The 18,073-nt window shown below is 48.4% G+C and overlaps 2 protein-coding genes across 2 annotated transcripts in view; one reads left to right on the plus strand and one right to left on the minus strand.

The window, feature by feature from the left end:
- The window catches only part of LOC135518427 (isthmin-1-like), a 336,779-nt gene that overhangs the window by 9,963 nt on the left and 308,743 nt on the right, over positions 1–18,073 (minus strand). The gene's annotated exons all lie outside the window — the stretch shown is intronic.
- LOC135518426 (uncharacterized) overlaps positions 15,895–18,073 on the plus strand; it is a 54,750-nt gene continuing 52,571 nt past the window's right edge. Inside the window, exon 1 of the mRNA XM_064943600.1 lies at positions 15,895–17,083. Coding sequence (XP_064799672.1) covers positions 16,561–17,083 — 523 coding nt within the window. The 5' untranslated portion in view covers positions 15,895–16,560. The remainder of the gene's footprint in view (positions 17,084–18,073) is intronic.

The following is an 18,073-nucleotide window of genomic DNA, read 5'->3' on the forward strand; positions in this document are numbered from 1 at the left end:
CCAATGGAGATCAAGGCATGTAACAGCCAACAGCCAATGGAGATCAAGGCATGTAACAGCCAATGGAGATCAAGGCCAGCCAATGGAGATCAAGGCATGTAACAGCCAATGGAGATCAAGGCATGTAACAGCCAACAGCCACATGGCCAATGGAGATCAAGGCATGTAACAGCCAACAGCCAATGGAGATCAAGGCATGTAACAATGGAGCCAACAGCCAACAGCCAATGGAGATCAAGGCATGTAACAGCCAACAGCCAATGGAGATCAAGGCATGTAACAGCCAACAGCCAATGGAGATCAAGGCATGTAACAGCCAACAGCCAATGGAGATCAAGGCATGAAACAGCCAACAGCCAATGGAGATCAAGGCATGTAACAGCCAATGGAGATCAAGGCATGTAACAGCCAACAGCCAATGGAGATCAAGGCATGTAACAGCCAACAGCCAATGGAGATCAAGGCATGTAACGGCCAACAGCCAACAGCCAATGGAGATCAAGGCATGTAACAGCCAACAGCCAATGGAGATCAAGGCATGTAACGGCCAACAGCCAACAGCCAATGGAGATCAAGGCATGTAACAGCCAACAGCCAATGGAGATCAAGGCATGTAACAGCCAACAGCCAATGGAGATCAAGGCATAACAGCCAACAGCCAATGGAGATCAAGGCCAACAGCCAACAGCCAATGGAGATCAAGGCATGTAACAGCCAACAGCCAATGGAGATCAAGGCATGTAACAGCCAACAGCCAATGGAGATCAAGGCATGTAAGCCAATGGAGCCAACAGCCAACAGCCAATGGAGATCAAGGCATGCCAACAGCCAACAGCCAATGGAGATCAAGGCATGTAACAGCCAACAGCCAATGGAGATCAAGGCATGTAACAGGCCAAACAATGGAGATCCAACAGCCAACAATGGAGATCAAGGCATGTAACAGCCAACAGCCAACAGCCAATGGAGATCAAGGCATGTAACAGCCAACAGCCAATGGAGGGAGATCAAGGCATGTAACGGCCAACAGCCAACAGCCAATGGAGATCAAGGCATGTAACAGCCAACAGCCAATGGAGATCAAGGCATGTAACAGCCAACAGCCAATGGAGATCAAGGCATGTAACAGCCAACAGCCAATGGAGATCAAGGCATGTAACAGCCAACAGCCAATGGAGATCAAGGCATGTAACAGCCAACAGCCAATGGAGATCAAGGCATGTAACGGCCAACAGCCAACAGCCAATGGAGATCAAGGCATGTAACAGCCAACAGCCAATGGAGATCAAGGCATGTAACAGCCAACAGCCAATGGAGATCAAGGCATGTAACGGCCAACAGCCAACAGCCAATGGAGATCAAGGCATGTAACAGCCAACAGCCAATGGAGATCAAGGCATGTAACAGCCAACAGCCAATGGAGATCAAGGCAGCCAACAGTAACATGTAACAGCCAACAGCCAATGGAGATCAAGGCATGTAACAGCCAACAGCCAATGGAGATCAAGGCATGTAAGATCAAGGCATGTAACAGCCAACAGCCAATCAAGGCATGGCCAACAATGGAGATCCATGGAGATCGGCCAACAGCCAACAGCCAATGGAGATCAAGGCATGTAACAGCCAACAGCCAATGGAGATCAAGGCATGTAACGGCCAACAGCCAACAGCCAATGGAGATCAAGGCATGTAACAGCCAACAGCCAATGGAGATCAAGGCATGTAACAGCCAACAGCCAATGGAGATCAAGGCATGTAACAGCCAACGGCCAATGGAGATCAAGGCATGTAACAGCCAACAGCCAATGGAAATCAAGGCATGTAACGGCCAACAGCCAACAGCCAATGGAGATCAAGGCATGTAACAGCCAACAGCCAATGGAGATCAAGGCATGTAACGGCCAACAGCCAACAGCCAGGTGGAGCAGACAAGCTAGCTTGCATTTTTAGCTAGAAACATTACAAGTATGAGGATTCTGGGACGATGTGTGCTGGGGACTGAGGGAGAAAGTTGGTTTCATGAAGGCTAGAGAGCAAACGTTGGTCAACCCTAGGAGAATGTTGTCAACCACAGGAGACCCCCTGGTAACCACAGAATGGGGACATTAAGGACCCAGGGAGAGATACGTGAGACCTGCTAGCTGCCTCGCTATAACTAGCTGTGGAAACTCCAGCCACAAAGGAAATGTACTATATGTTTCCAGAGATAACTAGTACCGAACTGAGAGGTGTGTGTGTGTGTGTGTGTGTGTGTGTGTGTGTGTGTGTGTGTGTGTGTGTGTGTGTGTGTGTGTGTGTGTGTGTGTGTGTGTGTGTGTGTGTGTGTGTGTGTGTGAGAGAGAGAGCAGGGCCTAGGATCCGTTAGTGAGGAGTGCTTTCAGATCAGTCCTACAGCGCTGGTGGTTGTTGTTGTTGTTGTTGGCTTGCCTTCTAGCCATCTGGGCTCTGTCCAGAATCTACTACTCCCTCTTTCTCTGGTGGTGAGAGCAGTAAGACAGGGAACAACACTGTTGGGAACAGACAGAGAACATACACATGGGGATCCTGTCTTTAGGGAGAGTTCCGGGCCTATAGCAAGTCTTAGCCTAGCAAACGTCTGTCTCAGGAATCAGAATGATCCATATTGATCTCAGTCTTCTGACTGAGAGTGGAGAGACCAGTGGGACTCTCCCTGTTTGTGTCCGTGGCAGAGTTATACTCAAAATTGATATTCTTGCAAATATCAGATCAAGTTATCATCCAGAGTCTGTCTCCTTGGTGTGAATGAAAAGCACTAGTGAGGTTTCTGCCTTATCTAGACTTTACCAGGCGACTCAGATGTTGGAGAACAGAGACCAGTGTTTTCTCCTCTCTCCTCGTGTAGTTCTCCTCACCACTGCCACACTGTGGTGACAAACGGAACCTCTCTTTGATGCCACAGATTCTTGTGTCTGAACACATTTTGCTCTTAAAAAAATCTAAAGATCTGCCACAACAATAAACAGAATGCCTTCTTGTTCACTGTGAACATAGGCTACAAAACGCACTGTTTTTTTATAGCTGAGGCTGAGTTTCCCCTTGTTTCTGTGCCCTGCTCTCTCTCTCAACTCTGTTACAGTATACATCTTGGCAGGGTTTTTGAGCTTCTTGCTGCGTCATGTTCTGTTCAGCTCTGAGCTAAAGTGATCCAACTTAGATATTGTTTTTTAAAGACCCACAATCCACACAGCAAATTAGTGGTTGTTAAAATATTGGTGTTAAGGTAAAAAGTACTGTGAGTATTGATTCTAGTGGGGTTAACACCAGTGGTATATCTGAGTGTTGATTCTAGTGGTGTTAACCCCAGTGTTATATCTGAGTGTTGAATTGAAATTGACACCACCTGCAGTGAATTAATGAAATGTTATTTGAATCACAGCAGAATAAACATTGCATGATGTTGTAAAAACAGCGCCGAAGCAGAAGGCAGGTGTTTTACATGCCCCCCTCGATTGTGTTTTTTTGTTTGTTTATCTGCGTTGTTTGTAGCCTATTCTTTTACCATTTTTGTACATAATGTTGTCTATAAAAAAGTTGTCAGATGAAGCAGATGCTACAGGACTGTTTTTGCAGCACAGACTGGAATATGTTATGGAATTCATCCAATGGCATTGATGAGTACACCACATCTGTCATTGGCTTCACCAATAAGTGCATCGATGACGTCATCCCCACAGTGACCGTACGTACATACCCCAACCAGAAACCACGGATTACAGGCAGAAACTGCACTGAGCTAAAGGCTAGAGCTGCCGCTTTCAAGAAGCGGGACTCTAACTCGGAAGATTGCAAGAAATCAAGCTATGCCCTCCGACGAACGATCAAACAGGCAAAGCTTCAAAACAGGACTAAGATCGAGTCGTATTACACCGGCTCTGATGCTTGTCGGATGTGGCAGAGCCTGCAAACCATTACAGACTACAAAGGGAAGTACAGCCGAGAGCTGCCCAGTGGCACAAGTCTACCGGACAAGCTAAACTACTTCTATGCTCGCTTCGATGCAAATAACACAGAAACATGCATGAGGGCATCAGCTGTTCCAGAAGACTGTGTGATCACGCTCTCCGCAGCAGACGTAAGTAAGACCTTCAGACAGGTCAACATTCACAAGGCTGCAGGACCAGACGGATTACCAGGATGTGTACTGCAAGCATGCGCTGACCAACTAGCAAGTGTCTTCACTGACATTTTCTACCTCTCCCTGTCCGAGTCTGTAATACCAACATGTTTTAAGCAGACCACCATAGTGCCTGTGAACAAGAACACTAAGGTAACCTGCCTAAATGACTACCGGCCCGTAGCACTCACGTCTGTAGCCATGAAGTGCTTTGAAAGGCTGGTCATGGCTCACATCAACACCCTCATCCCAGAAACTCTAGACCCACTCCAATTTGCATACAGCCCAAAAAGATCCACAGATGATGCAGTTTCTATTGCACTCCACACTGCCCTTTCCCACCTGGACAAAAGGAACACTTACGTGAGAATGCTATTCATTGACTACAGCTCAGCGTTCAACACCATTGTACCCTCAAAGCTCATAACTAAGTTCAGGACCCTAGGACTAAACACCTCCCTCTGCAACTGGATCCTGGACTTCCTGACGGGCCTCCCCCAGGTGGCAAGGGTAGGTAACAACACATCTGCCACGCTGCTCCTCAACACAGGTGTCCCTCAGGGGTGCGTGCTCAGCCCCCTCCTGTACTCCCTGTTCAATCATGACTGCACGGCCTGACACGACTCCAAAACCATCATTAAGTTTACCGATGACACAACAGTGTCTGATCACCAACAATGAGGAGACAGCCTATAGTGAGGAGGTCAGAGACCTGGCAGTGTGGTGCCAGGATTACAACCTCTCCCTCAACGATGAGACAGCCTATAGGGAGGAGGTCAGAGACCTGGTGGTGTGGTGCCAGGACAACACCTCTCCCTCAACGTGATCAAGACAAAGGAGATGTTTGTGGACTACAAGAAAAAAAGGACCGAGCACACCCCCATTCTCATCGATACTCAAAAGGTTTTACAGCTGCACCATCGAGAGCATACTGACGGGTTGCATCACTGCCTGGTATGGCAACTGTTCGGCCTCTGACCGCAGAGGGTAGTGCGTACAACCCAGGACATCACTGGGGCCAAGCTTCCTGCCATCCAGGACCTCTATACCAGGCGTTGTCAGAGGAAGGGCCTAAAAATGGTCAGACTCCAGTCACCCTAGTCATAGACTGTTCTCTCTGCTACCGCACAGCAAGCGGGAACCGGAGCACAAAGTCTAGGTCCAAGAGGCTTCTAAACAGCTTCTACCCCCAGGCCATAAGACTCTTGAACATCTAATCAAATGGCTACCCAGACTATTTGCATTGCCCCTCCCCTATTTTACGCTGCTGCTACTCTCTGTTATTATCTATGCATAGTCACTTTAATAACTCTACCTACATGTACATAGTACCTCAATTGAGGTAACATGGGAGCTGTTCTCCAGTGATATGCTGAACTGGGAGCTGACCTCCAGTGATATGGTGAACTAGGAGCTGACCTCCAGTGATATGCTGAACTGGGAGCTGACCTCCAGTGATATGGTGAACTGGGAACTGACCTCCAGTGATATGGTGAACTAGGAGCTGACCTCCAGTGATATGGTGAACTGGGAGCTGACCTCCAGTGATATGGTGAACTGGGAGCTGACCTCCAGTGATATGGTGAACTGGGAGCTGACCTCCAGTGATATGGTGAACTGGGAGCTGACCTCCAGTGATATGGTGAACTAGGAGCTGACCTCCAGTGATATGCTGAACTGGGAGCTGACCTTCAGTGATATGGTGAACTGGGAGCAAACCTCCAGTGATATGGTGAACTGGGAGCAAACCTCCAGTGATATGGGGAACTGGGAGCTGACCTCCAGTGATATGCTGAACTGGGAGCTGACCTCCAGTGATATGCTGAACTGGGAGCTGACCTCCAGTGATATGCTGAACTGGGAGCTGACCTCCAGTGATATGCTGAACTGGGAGCTGACCTCCAGTGATATGCTGAACTGGGAGCTGACCTCCAGTGATATGCTGAACTGGGAGCTCACCTCCAGTGATATGGTGAACTAGGAGCTGACCTCCAGTGATATGCTGAACTGGGAACTGACCTCCAGTGATATGCTGAACTGGGAGCTCACCTCCAGTGATATGCTGAACTGGGAGCTCACCTCCAGTGATATGCTGAACTGGGAGCTCACCTCCAGTGATATGCTGAACTGGGAGCTGACCTCCAGTGATATGCTGAACTGGGAGCTGACCTCCAGTGATATGGTGAACTGGGAGCTGACCTCCAGTGATATGCTGAACTGGGAGCTGACCTCCAGTGATATGGTGAACTGGGAGCTGACCTCCAGTGATATGCTGAACTGGGAACTGACCTCCAGTGATATGCTGAACTGGGAACTGACCTCCAGTGATATGCTGAACTGGGAGCTGACCTCCAGTGATATGGTGAACTGGGAGCTGACCTCCAGTGATATGCTGAACTGGGAACTGACCTCCAGTGATATGCTGAACTGGGAGCTGACCTCCAGTGATATGCTGAACTGGGAGCTCACCTCCAGTGATATGCTGAACTGGGAGCTGACCTCCAGTGATATGGTGAACTGGGAGCTCACCTCCAGTGATATGCTGAACTGGGAGCTGACCTCCAGTGATATGGTTGGTCAACATTATGTGGGTAAGAATAGTCAGTTGCCCATTGAGCTTTTCAATAAGCTTTGCAAAGCTTTGCAATTACGACACATTTGGTTGTAAATGTTCATTGAAATAGAAAGGACTTATGCTTCCAAACATACTCTAAGTTTAATTACCAAAAGTCTAGATGATGTAAATCCACCTCGAGACTGATGGAAAGAAGTTTGACAAGCATGATTTATTGTGGAGTACTGGATTTCTCAACATTTCAAGCCTCCTTATTCTGTTTAGTTTGGATGTGTTTCCCCTCTGAGGGGAATGGAGCTCGTAGTTGACTTCTAACTGCGTCTTTCACCAGGCGATATAACATTGTGACTTAAGTCTTCAGTCCTCTAACGAATCAACGTTACAAATAACAATATAGAGCAACATTTTAACAGGGGAAATAGCTGTCCAGTTGGGAGGTGACATAGTCATATGAGTCTCCTGTCTACATGAGAACCAACAAACACCCAGAACATTAAAAAGGTAGAAGACATATTTCCTGTAAAATTAATTCCAAAATAAAAAGTAACACAATACAATAACAATTAAGCCATCCGGTTGGGTGTTGCATAGATATGTCTTTGTAGTCTACGTCATTATCTCATGTCATGTGATAGGAAGTTAGTCCCCACGTCATGTGATAGGAAGTTAGTCATTAAACACTTCTTATGGTATAGGGGACGGCTGCGTTCCACTTGGGCAAAAACAGAGAAATGCAGAGCGGCAAAAAAAAAAAAAATGATATAAAAATCAAACTTTCATTAAATCACACATGTAAGATACTCAATTAAAGCTACACTCGTTGTGAATCCAGCCAACATGTCAGATTTTCAGCGAAAGCATAAGAAGCTATTATCTGATGATAGCACAACAGTAAACAAAGAGAGTAGCATATTTCAATCCTGCAGGTGCTACACAAAACGCAGATTTTTTTTCAACATGCATTACCTTTGACGAGCTTCTTTTGTTGGCACTCCAATGTTCCATAAACATCACAATTGGTCCTTTTGTTCGATTAATTCCGTCCATATATATCCAAATGTCCATTTATTTGACGAGTTTGATCCAGAAAAAAACAGCTTCCAAAAAAGGCAACATCACTACAAAAGTTGCCTAGAAACTTAGCCAAAATATTTTAAACTACTTTTGTAATACAACTTTAGGTATTTTTAACCGTTAATAATCGATCAAATTGTAGACGGGTCTATCTGTGTTCAATACAGGAAGACAACAAACCAACGCTACTTTTCACGTCGTGCTCATTCTCAACAGTGTTACCCAGTTCCTAGATGGCCTACTTCTTCATTGCACAAATGAATAACCTCCACCAAATGCCAAAGACTGGTGACATCCAGTGGAAGCGGTAGGAACTGAAAACAGGTTCCGAAGAAATATAATTTGCCAATGAGAACACAGTGAACAGACAGAGACCAAAAACCAAAACATTCTGAACGGTTTGTCCTCTGGGTTTTGCCTGCTACATAAGTTATTTTATACTCACAGACATGATTCAAACAGTTGTAGAAACTTCAGAGTGTTGTCTATCCAAATCTACTAATAATATACATATCTTATATTCTTGGCATGAGTAGCAGGAAGTTGAAATTGGGCACGCTATTTATCCAAAAGTGAAAATGCTGCCCACTATACCTTAAGAAGTGTTAAGGATATGACTCTGCTATGAGAACCATAGTCACAGTACTCTGAGCATAAAACAGATGGGGAAAGGTTGGGTGATTGGGTGATGAATAGGTATGGCCTTCTAGTTGTCACGCCCTGATTTGTTTCACCTGTTCCTGTAATTGTCTCCACCCCCTCCAAGTGTTGCTTATTTTCCCCAGTGTATTTATCCCTGTATTTCCTGTCTCTCTGTGTAAGTTCGTCTTCTATGTTTAGTCAAGTCAACCAGCGTGTTGTTCCCGTACTCCTTTGGCTATTCTCCTTTTGCTAGTCCTCCCAGTTTTGACCCTTGACTGTTTTCTGGACTTTCTGCCTGCCTTGACCACGAGCCTGTCTGCCACTCTGTACCCTCCTGCCTGACCATTCTGCCTGCCATGACCACGAGTCTGTCTGCCACTCTGTACCCTCCTGCCTGACCATTCTGCCTGCCTTGACCACGAGCCTGTCTGCCACTCTGTACCCTCCTGCCTGACCATTCTGCCTGCCCTGACCTCAAGCCTGTCTGCCACTCTGTACCCTCCTGCCTGACCATTCTGCCTGCCTTGACCAAGAGCCTGTCTGCCACTCTGTACCCTCCTGCCTGACCATTCTGCCTGCCCTGACCTCAAGCCTGTCTGCCACTCTGTAACCTCCTGCCTGACCATTCTGTCTGCCCTGACCTCAAGCCTGTCTGCCACTCTGTGACTCCTGGACTCTGATCTGGTTTTGACCCTTTTTCCCGTTCATGACCATTCTCTTGCCTTTGGATTATTAAACATTGTAAGACTCCAACTATCTGCCTCATGTGTCTGGGTCTCGCCTTGTGCCTTGATACTAGTAGGTTTTGTAACGGGCATGGCTTTCTGACGGGCATGGCTTTCTGACGGGCACATCTTTCTGACGGGTACGGCTTTCTGACGGGCACATCTTTCTGACGGGTACGGCTTTCTGACGGGCACGGCTTTCTGACGGGTACGTCTTTCTGACGACCACGGCTTTCTGACGACCACGGCTTTCTGACGACCACGGGCTTTCTGACGGGTACGGCTTTCTGACGGGTACGGCTTTCTGACGGGTGCGGCTTTCTGACGGGTGCGGCTTTCTGACGGGTGCGGCTTTCTGACGGGTGCGGCTTTCTGACGGGCGCGGCTTTCTGACGGGCGCGGCTTTCTGACGGGTGCGTCTTTCTGACGACCACGGCTTTCTGACGACCACGGCTTTCTGACGGGTACGGCTTTCTGACGGGTACGGCTTTCTGACGGGTACGGCTTTCTGACGGGTACGGCTTTCTGACGGGTACGGCTTTCTGACGACCACGGCTTTCTGACGGGTACGGCTTTCTGACGGGTACGGCTTTCTGACGGGTACGGCTTTCTGACGGGTGCGGCTTTCTGACGGGTGCGGCTTTCTGACGGGTACGGCTTTCTGACGGGTACGGCGTTCTGACGGGTACGGCTTTCTGACGGGCACGGCTTTCTGACGGGCACGGCTTTCTGACGGGTACGGCTTTCTGACGGGTACGGCTTTCTGAGGGGTACGGCTTTCTGACGACCACGGCTTTCTGACGACCACGGCTTTCTGACGACCACGGCTTTCTGACGACCACGGCTTTCTGACGGGCACGGCTTTCTGACGGGCACGGCTTTCTGACGGGCACGGCTTTCTGACGACCACGGCTTTCTGACGGGTACGTCTTTCTGACGACCACGGCTTTCTGACGACCACGGCTTTCTGACGGGTACGGCTTTCTGACGGGTACGGCTTTCTGACGGGTACGGCTTTCTGACGGGCACGGCTTTCTGACGGGCACGGCTTTCTGAGGGGTACGGCTTTCTGAGGGGTACGGCTTTCTGAGGGGTACGGCTTTCTGAGGGGTACGGCTTTCTGAGGGGTACGGCTTTCTGAGGGGTACGGCTTTCTGACGGGTACGGCTTTCTGACGGGTACGGCTTTCTGACGGGTACGGCTTTCTGACGGGTACGGCTTTCTGACGGGTACGGCTTTCTGACGGGCACGGCTTTCTGACGGGTACGGCTTTCTGACGGGTACGGCTTTCTGACGGGTACGGCTTTCTGACGGGTACGTCTTTCTGACGACCACGGCTTTCTGACGGGTACGGCTTTCTGAGGGGCACGGCTTTCTGACGGGCACGGCTTTCTGACGGGCACGGCTTTCTGACGGGTACGGCTTTCTGACGGGTACTGCTTTCTGACGGGTACGGCCCAGAAGCTAGGATATGCATATAATTGGTAGTATTGGATAGAAACCACTCTGAAGTTTCTAAAACTGTTACAATAATGTCTGTGATTATAACAGAACTGATATGGCAGGCAAAAACCTGAGGAGAAACAATCCGTAAATATTTATTTTCAGGTCACCACACATTGAAATAGCTGTCTATGGGAAAAGGAAATCCTCCCAGATTGCAGTTCCTATGACCTCCACTAGATGTCAACAGTCTTTAGAAAAGGTTTCAGGCTTGTTGCTTTTTAAAATTAGCTAGAATTTGTAGTTTTTCTAAGTGTCTCCCATTTTGACTGTAGTCTTGTGGCGCGTGTGGTTGAGGGTGCGCACTTCGTAATTTATCTCCGGTATTGAACACACTATTCTCTGTCTTAAATTTCATTGTTTATTTACGTATTAGGGTACCTGAGGATTGATTAGTTGTTTGACTTGTTTGGACAAAGTTTATTGGTTACTTTTGGGATTCCTTTGTATGCATTTTGAACGAGGGGAACAGGTGGATTACTGAATCAAGCGCGCAAACTAAACAGACTTTTTTGGGATATAAAGAAGGACGTTATCGAACAAAACAGCCATTTGTTATGTAGCTGGGATCCTTGGGATTGCAAACAGAGGAAGATCTTCAAAGAAGAGTGATTTATTGTATTGCTACTTCTGACTTTCGTGACACCTCTGCTTGGTTCGAAAATGTTTGTAATGCTTTTGTATGTGGGGCGCTGTCCTCAGATAATCGCATGGTATGCTTTCGCCTTTTTTTTAAATCCTTTTTGAAATCTAAAAAAGCGTCTGGATAACAAGAAGTTGAGCTTTTAGACAATGTAAGACACTTGTATTTTCATGAATGTTTAATATTACGATTTTTGTATTTTGAATTTCGTGCTCTGCAATTTCACCGGATGTTGTCGAGGTGTTCCGCTAGTGGCACGTCTAGTCCAAAGAGGAAAACTAAGAGATCCAATAATTTGAGTGGTTTATTTAGGTGGTGATGGGCAGGGCTTTAGTTGGGGTGGTGATGGGCAGGGGTTTAGTTGGGTGGTGGTGATGGGCAGGGATTTAGTTGGGTGGTGGTGATGGGCAGGGATTTAGTTGGGTGGTGATGGGCAGTGGTTTAGTTGGGTGGTGGTGCTGGGCAGGGATTTAGTTGGGTGGTGGTGATGGGCAGGGATTTAGTTGGGGGGTGGTGGTGATTGGAGGGTATTTAGTTGGGGGTGGTGGTGATGGGCAGGGATTTATTTGGGAGGTGGTGGTGATTGGAGGGTATTTAGTTGGGGGTGGTGGTGATGGGCAGGGATTTAGTTGGGGGTGGTGATGGGCAGGGATTTAGTTGGGGGTGGTGATTTAGTTGGGTGGTGTTGGGCAGGGATTTAATTGGGCAGGGATTTAATTGGGGGGTGATGGGCAGGGATTTAGTTGGGGGTGGTGATGGGCAGGGATTTATATGGGTGGTGGTGATGGGCAGGGATTTAGTTGGGTGGTTTTGGGCAGAGATTTAGTTGGGGGGGTGATTGGCAGGGATTTAGTTGGGTGGTGGTGATGGGCAGGGATTTGGTTGGGGGTGGTGGTGATTGGAGGGTATTTAGTTGGGGTGATGGGCAGGGATTTAGTTGGGGGTGGTGGTGATTGGAGGGTATTTAGTTGGGGGTGATAGTGATGGGCAGGGATTTAGTTGGGGGGTGGTGATGGGCAGGGATTTAGTTGGGGGTGGTGATTTAGTTGGGTGGTGTTGGGCAGGGATTTAATTGGGGGGGGTGATGGGCAGGGATTTAGTTGGGGGGTGGTGATGGGCATGGATTTAGTTGGGGGTGGTGATGGGCAGGGATTTATATGGGTGGTGGTGATGGGCAGAGATTTAGTTGGGGGGGTGATGGGCGGGGATTTAGTTGGGTGGTGGTGATGGGCAGAGATTTAGTTTTTTATTTTACCTTTATTTAATTTAACCAGGTAGGCTAGTTGATAACATGTTCTCATTTACAACTGCGACCTGACCAAGAGAAAGCAAAGCAGTTAGATACATACAACAACACAGTTAGACATGGAATAAACAAACATAAAATCTATATACAGTGTGTGCAAATGAGGTAGGATGATAGAGGTAAGGCAATAAATAGGACATGGTGGTGAAGTAATTACAATATAGCAATTAAACACTGGAATTGTAGGATGTTCAGAAGATGAATGTGCAAGTAGAGATACTGGGGTGCAAAGGAGCAAGATAAAGAGGCTTTACCTAGAAGAGACTTGTAGATAACCTGTAGCCAGTAGGTTTGGCAATGAGTATGAAGCGAGGGCCAACCGACGAGAGCATACAGATTGCAGTGATGGGTAGTATATGGGGCTTTGGTGACAAAATAGATGGCACTGTGATAGACTGCATCCAATTTGTTGGTGATGGGCAGGGAGTTAGTTGGGGGTGATGGGCAGGGAGGTAGTTGGGGGTGATGGGCAGGGAGGTAGTTGGGGGTGATGGGCAGGGAGTTAGTTGGGGGTGATGGGCAGGGAGTTAGTTGGGGGTGATGTGAAGGGAGTTAGTTGGGGGTGATGGGCAGGGAGGTAGTTGGGGGTGATGGGCAGGGAGTTAGTTGGGGGTGATGGGCAGGGAGTTAGTTGGGGTGATGGGCAGGGAGGTAGTTGGGGGTGATGGGCAGGGAGTTAGTTGGGTGGTGTTGGGCAGAGACTTGGTTGGGGGGTGATGGGCAGGGATTTAGTTGGGGTGGTGGTGATGGGCAGGGATTTAGTTGGGGTGGTGGTGATGGGCAGGGATTTAGTTGGGGTGGTGGTGATGGGCAGGGATTTAGTTGGGGTGGTGGTGTTGGGCAGGGATTTAGTTGTGGGGGTGGTGATGGGCAGGGATTTAGTTGGATGGTGTTGAGTAGGGATTTAGTTTGGTGGTGGTGATGGGCAGGGTTTTAGTTGGGTGGTGGTGATGGGCAGGTATTTAGTTGGGTGGTGATGGGGCAGGGATTTAGGTGGGTTGTGTTGTGTGGTGTTGGGCAGGGATTTAGTTGGGGGGGTGATTGGCAGGGACTTAGTTGGGTGGTGATGGGCAGAAATTTAGTTGGAGGGGTTGTGATGGGCAGGGATTTATTTGGTTGGTGATGGGCAGGCATTTAGTTGTGGGGGTGGTGATGGGCAGGGATTTAGTTGGATGGTGTTGAGCAGGGATTTAGTTGGGTGGTGGTGATGGGCAGGGATTTTGTTGGATGGTGTTGATGGGTAGGGATTTAGTTTGGCGGTGGTGATGGGCAGGGATTTATTTGGATGGTGTTGAGCAGGGATTTAGTTGGGTGGTGGTGATGGGCAGGGATTTAGTCGGGGAGGGGTGATGGGCAGAGATTTAGTTGGGTGGTAGTGGTGATGGGTAGGGATTCAGTTGGGGGGGGCGTTGATGGGCAGCAATTTAGCTGGACAGTGTTGAGCAGAGACTTGGTTGGGGGCTTGATGGGCAGGGATTTAGTTGGGGGGGTGATGGGCAGGGATTTAGTTGGGGGGGGGTGATGGGCAGGGATTTAGTTGGGTGGTGGTGATGGGCAGGGCGTTCTCTAATTCATTCTGCCTGACTTCTCACCAATCTGAGAACAGGACTGGGCCTGTGGCATGAAAGGAGACTTATCTGATGCCTTAGGGGTGGTGGGTGTGCCATGCATCTGCTTACTGGCAGTGTGTGTGTGTGTGTGTGTGTGTGTGTGTGTGTGTGTGTGTGTGTGTGTGTGTGTGTGTGTGCGTGCATGCACTGATCCACGTATAGTACACACCTGCTCCAAACACTGAGCCTCAACACAATGTCAACACTGACTCAGGGATCACACACACACACACACACACACACACACACACACACACACACACACACACACACACACACACACACACACACACACACACACACACACACACACACACACACACACACACACACACACACACACACACACCAGCCTGATCTCTAGAAATGGATTTCAGACATTTTAAAATGAGAATGTCTTCATCGCTGCTCACTCAATAACCGATTTTCCCAGCAAACTCATGATGTTCAGATCGGAAGCACACTGCTCAGATCAATGCGCTACTGCAGTTCACAATACTCTAGCAAGCCCTGAGAATACTGATGATACTTGATGGTAATATTGAGTCGTTTTGTATTATTTTGTTTTAAGCCTTCCCCAAACCACAGCCCTGACCTTAACCACTTAACCCTGTAACCACGCGGAATTAACCCTGTAACCACGCAGAATTAGCCCTGTAACCATAGAGAATTAACCCTGTAACCATGGAGAATTAACCCTGTAACCATGGAGAATTGACCCTGTAACCAAGCGGAATTAACCCTGTAACCACGCGGAATTAACCCTGTAACCAAGCGGAATTATCCCTGTAACCACGCGGAATTAACCCTGTAACCATGGAGAATTAACCCTGTAACCATGGAGAATTAACCCTGTAACCATGGAGAATTAACCCTGTAACCATGGAGAATTAACCCTGTAACCATGGAGAATTAACCCTGTAACCATGGAGAATTAACCCTGTAACCATGGAGAATTAACCCTGTAACCATGGAGAATTAACCCTGTAACCATGGAGAATTAACCCTGTAACCATGGAGAATTAACCCTGTAACCACGCGGAATTAATGCGGGGGAAAAATGTATGTTCGTCCATAATACGTTGAATTTCGTTAAGATGTTATTTTCCCGGGTATCATTGTCACTTGTGTGGCTTTTTTAAAGCAGAGCAACGTCTAAACATGAAGCCCTGCTTTCCATATGAAAGGCCTTTTTAATTAAAACTGGTATTCAGTTAAAGTGTTCCTCTGACCCAGAGCAGCAACATGAATAGGTTAGTCCTCTCTGCTTGCTAAGCAACGCAGCCTGCAGAAGGATATATTTGCATGGCGTGTGAAGCCCATCAAAGGGTTAGAGCAGGAGCACAGTGCAGAGGTGTGGGTGGCTGTTCGCTGTTCATCCTTCTGTCAGACTATTGACGAAGGCTTATCTGATGAAACTGGAAAAACAAGACAATGTTTACCAATAGTCTTGCTTGCCAAGCTCATGACAAGACAGATGTCAGAAGACACTAGTTTAGCAACTATACCAGCCTCCTTGTTTGTTTTTGGGGCTGTCTGAGGTAAGTGGAGCGCAGAGTGATCTGATGTGTCAGAGAAATTGTCTTATCAGATGAAACTGAAGAATGGCCTCCTTGTGGTCTGAGACTGTCTGAGACTGTCCGAGGATGTGCAGAGTGATTTGAATTGGCAGGGAACGCATGACAGACATAGTTGGGAAATGCTGGTAAAATAAAACCCATAACATTTTCAGAAACATCAAGATCACCAGTGTGCTGGATCTATCCATTATTTTCTGGGATTGGGAAGAAATGGCTGCAGAGAGGTTGCATGGTCCTCGAAGGCATCGTCTGTGTCTGTGGAGGAAGAATGTACATGGTCTCTCCTGCAGGCTGCTGTGCTGCTGCTGCTCCTGTGTGGGAGGTGAGGACAGAGAACTACTACCAGACCAGAGCCAGAGAGGGCAGAGCGGGGAGAGGGATACGCAGCTAGAGTGGACTTGTCTGGGGGACGACCAGGGGATCTCAGGGGATGGAGAGGCCAGTGCTAACCACATCACGGTGGAGGATCTTGGGCTGGCCAACCCTAGCTTCACTCAGACCAAAGAGGTTGCACCAGTCCAGATGCTCAGTACTGTTAGTCCATCTTCCAGCTCTGTGTCGGCCGTCCGCAGGGCACTGAAGAAAAAAGACTGCTGCCTCTGTCCTCCCTTCCTCTCCAGCCGGGAGGAGACCAGCCGGGAGGAGACCAGCCGGGAGGAGACCAGCCGGGAGGAGACCAGACAAAGAGGAGAAGCCCAGCCAGCGAGGAAGAACCTGGGGCACACCAGAGGAGAAACATTACAGGTGAGGGGGAGCAGAGTGAGGCAATGGAGGAGCAGGAGCAGGAGATGGAGGTAGCGGAAGAGGAGGACTCAATTCTGTTTGACACACCTGGAGGCTCAGGTACAGGTAGCCTCCTCACCCCACCTGTCATCAACCTGATCCCTCCCACTCCCTCTGATGTCATCGATGAAGACCAGTTCTTTGATGACATCATCTCGGACGAGGAGAGCGTGGCGCACACGTATGAGACTGGTAGTGATGGGAGCAGCAACACCGCCGGAGACCGGGAGGAAGAGGAAGAAGAAGAGGAAGAGGAGGACAGGATGGAGGATTTGGACCAGAAGCCTGAAGAGGAGGGGACCAAGAGAGACGAAGAGACCCAGGAGAGGCAAATGGTGGATGGGAGTAAAGGGCATCTGGGAGAACCAGACCAGGAGGTGCTCCTTCAAGCTCCAGCCCCTGAGAGGGAGGGGGAGGTCAGGGCTGCTGAGGAGAAGGAGAGACCCAAGCCCAGCTTCCTCTGTAGTGCCTACCAGGTGGCTCCTCTACCTGAGTACCCCCGGAAGAGTGAGTCTTACATTACTACCACTAGGACCTACAGTACTACGGTCACAGAATATCTACAGTCACATCACACAGCACAGGACCTACTGCATTAGTCACAGCACAGGACCTACTGCATTAGTCACAGCACAGGACCTACTGCATTAGTCACAGCACAGGACCTACTGCATTAGTCACAGCACAGGACCTACTGTATTAGTCACAGCACAGGACCTACTGCATTAGTCACAGCACAGGACCTACTGCATTAGTCACAGCACAGGACCTACTGCATTAGTCACAGCACAGGACCTACTGCATTAGTCACAGCACAGGACCTACTGCATTAGTCACAGCACAAAGCCTACTGTATTAGTCACATCACACAGCCCACTGTATTAGTCACATCACACAGTACAGGACCTACTGTATTAGTCACATCACACAGTACAGGATCCACTGTATTAGTCACATCACACAGCCTACTGCATTAGTCACATCACAAAGCCTACTGCATTAGTCACATCACAAAGCCTACTGTATTAGTCACATCACACAGTACAGGATCTACTGTATTAGTCACATCACACAGTACAGGATCTACTGCATTAGTCACATCACACAGCCTACTATATTAGTCACATCACACAACCTACTGCATTAGTCACATCACACAACCTACTGTATTAGTCACATAACACAGTACAGGACCTACTGCATTAGTCACATCACACAACCTACTGTATTAGTCACATAACACAGTACAGGACCTACTGCATTAGTCACATCACACAGCCTACTGTATTAGTCACATCACATAGCCTACTGTATTAGTCACATCACACAGCATCCCACAGGACCTTCTGCATTAGTCACATCACACAGCATCCCACAGGACCTTCTGCATTAGTCACATCACACAGCATCCCACAGGACCTACTGCATTAGTCACATCACACAGCATCCCACAGGACCTTCTGCATTAGTCACATCACACAGCCTACTGTATTAGTC

The sequence above is a fragment of the Oncorhynchus masou genome, chromosome 28 (genome assembly GCF_036934945.1).
Source record: "Oncorhynchus masou masou isolate Uvic2021 chromosome 28, UVic_Omas_1.1, whole genome shotgun sequence".
Lineage (NCBI taxonomy): Eukaryota > Metazoa > Chordata > Actinopteri > Salmoniformes > Salmonidae > Oncorhynchus > Oncorhynchus masou.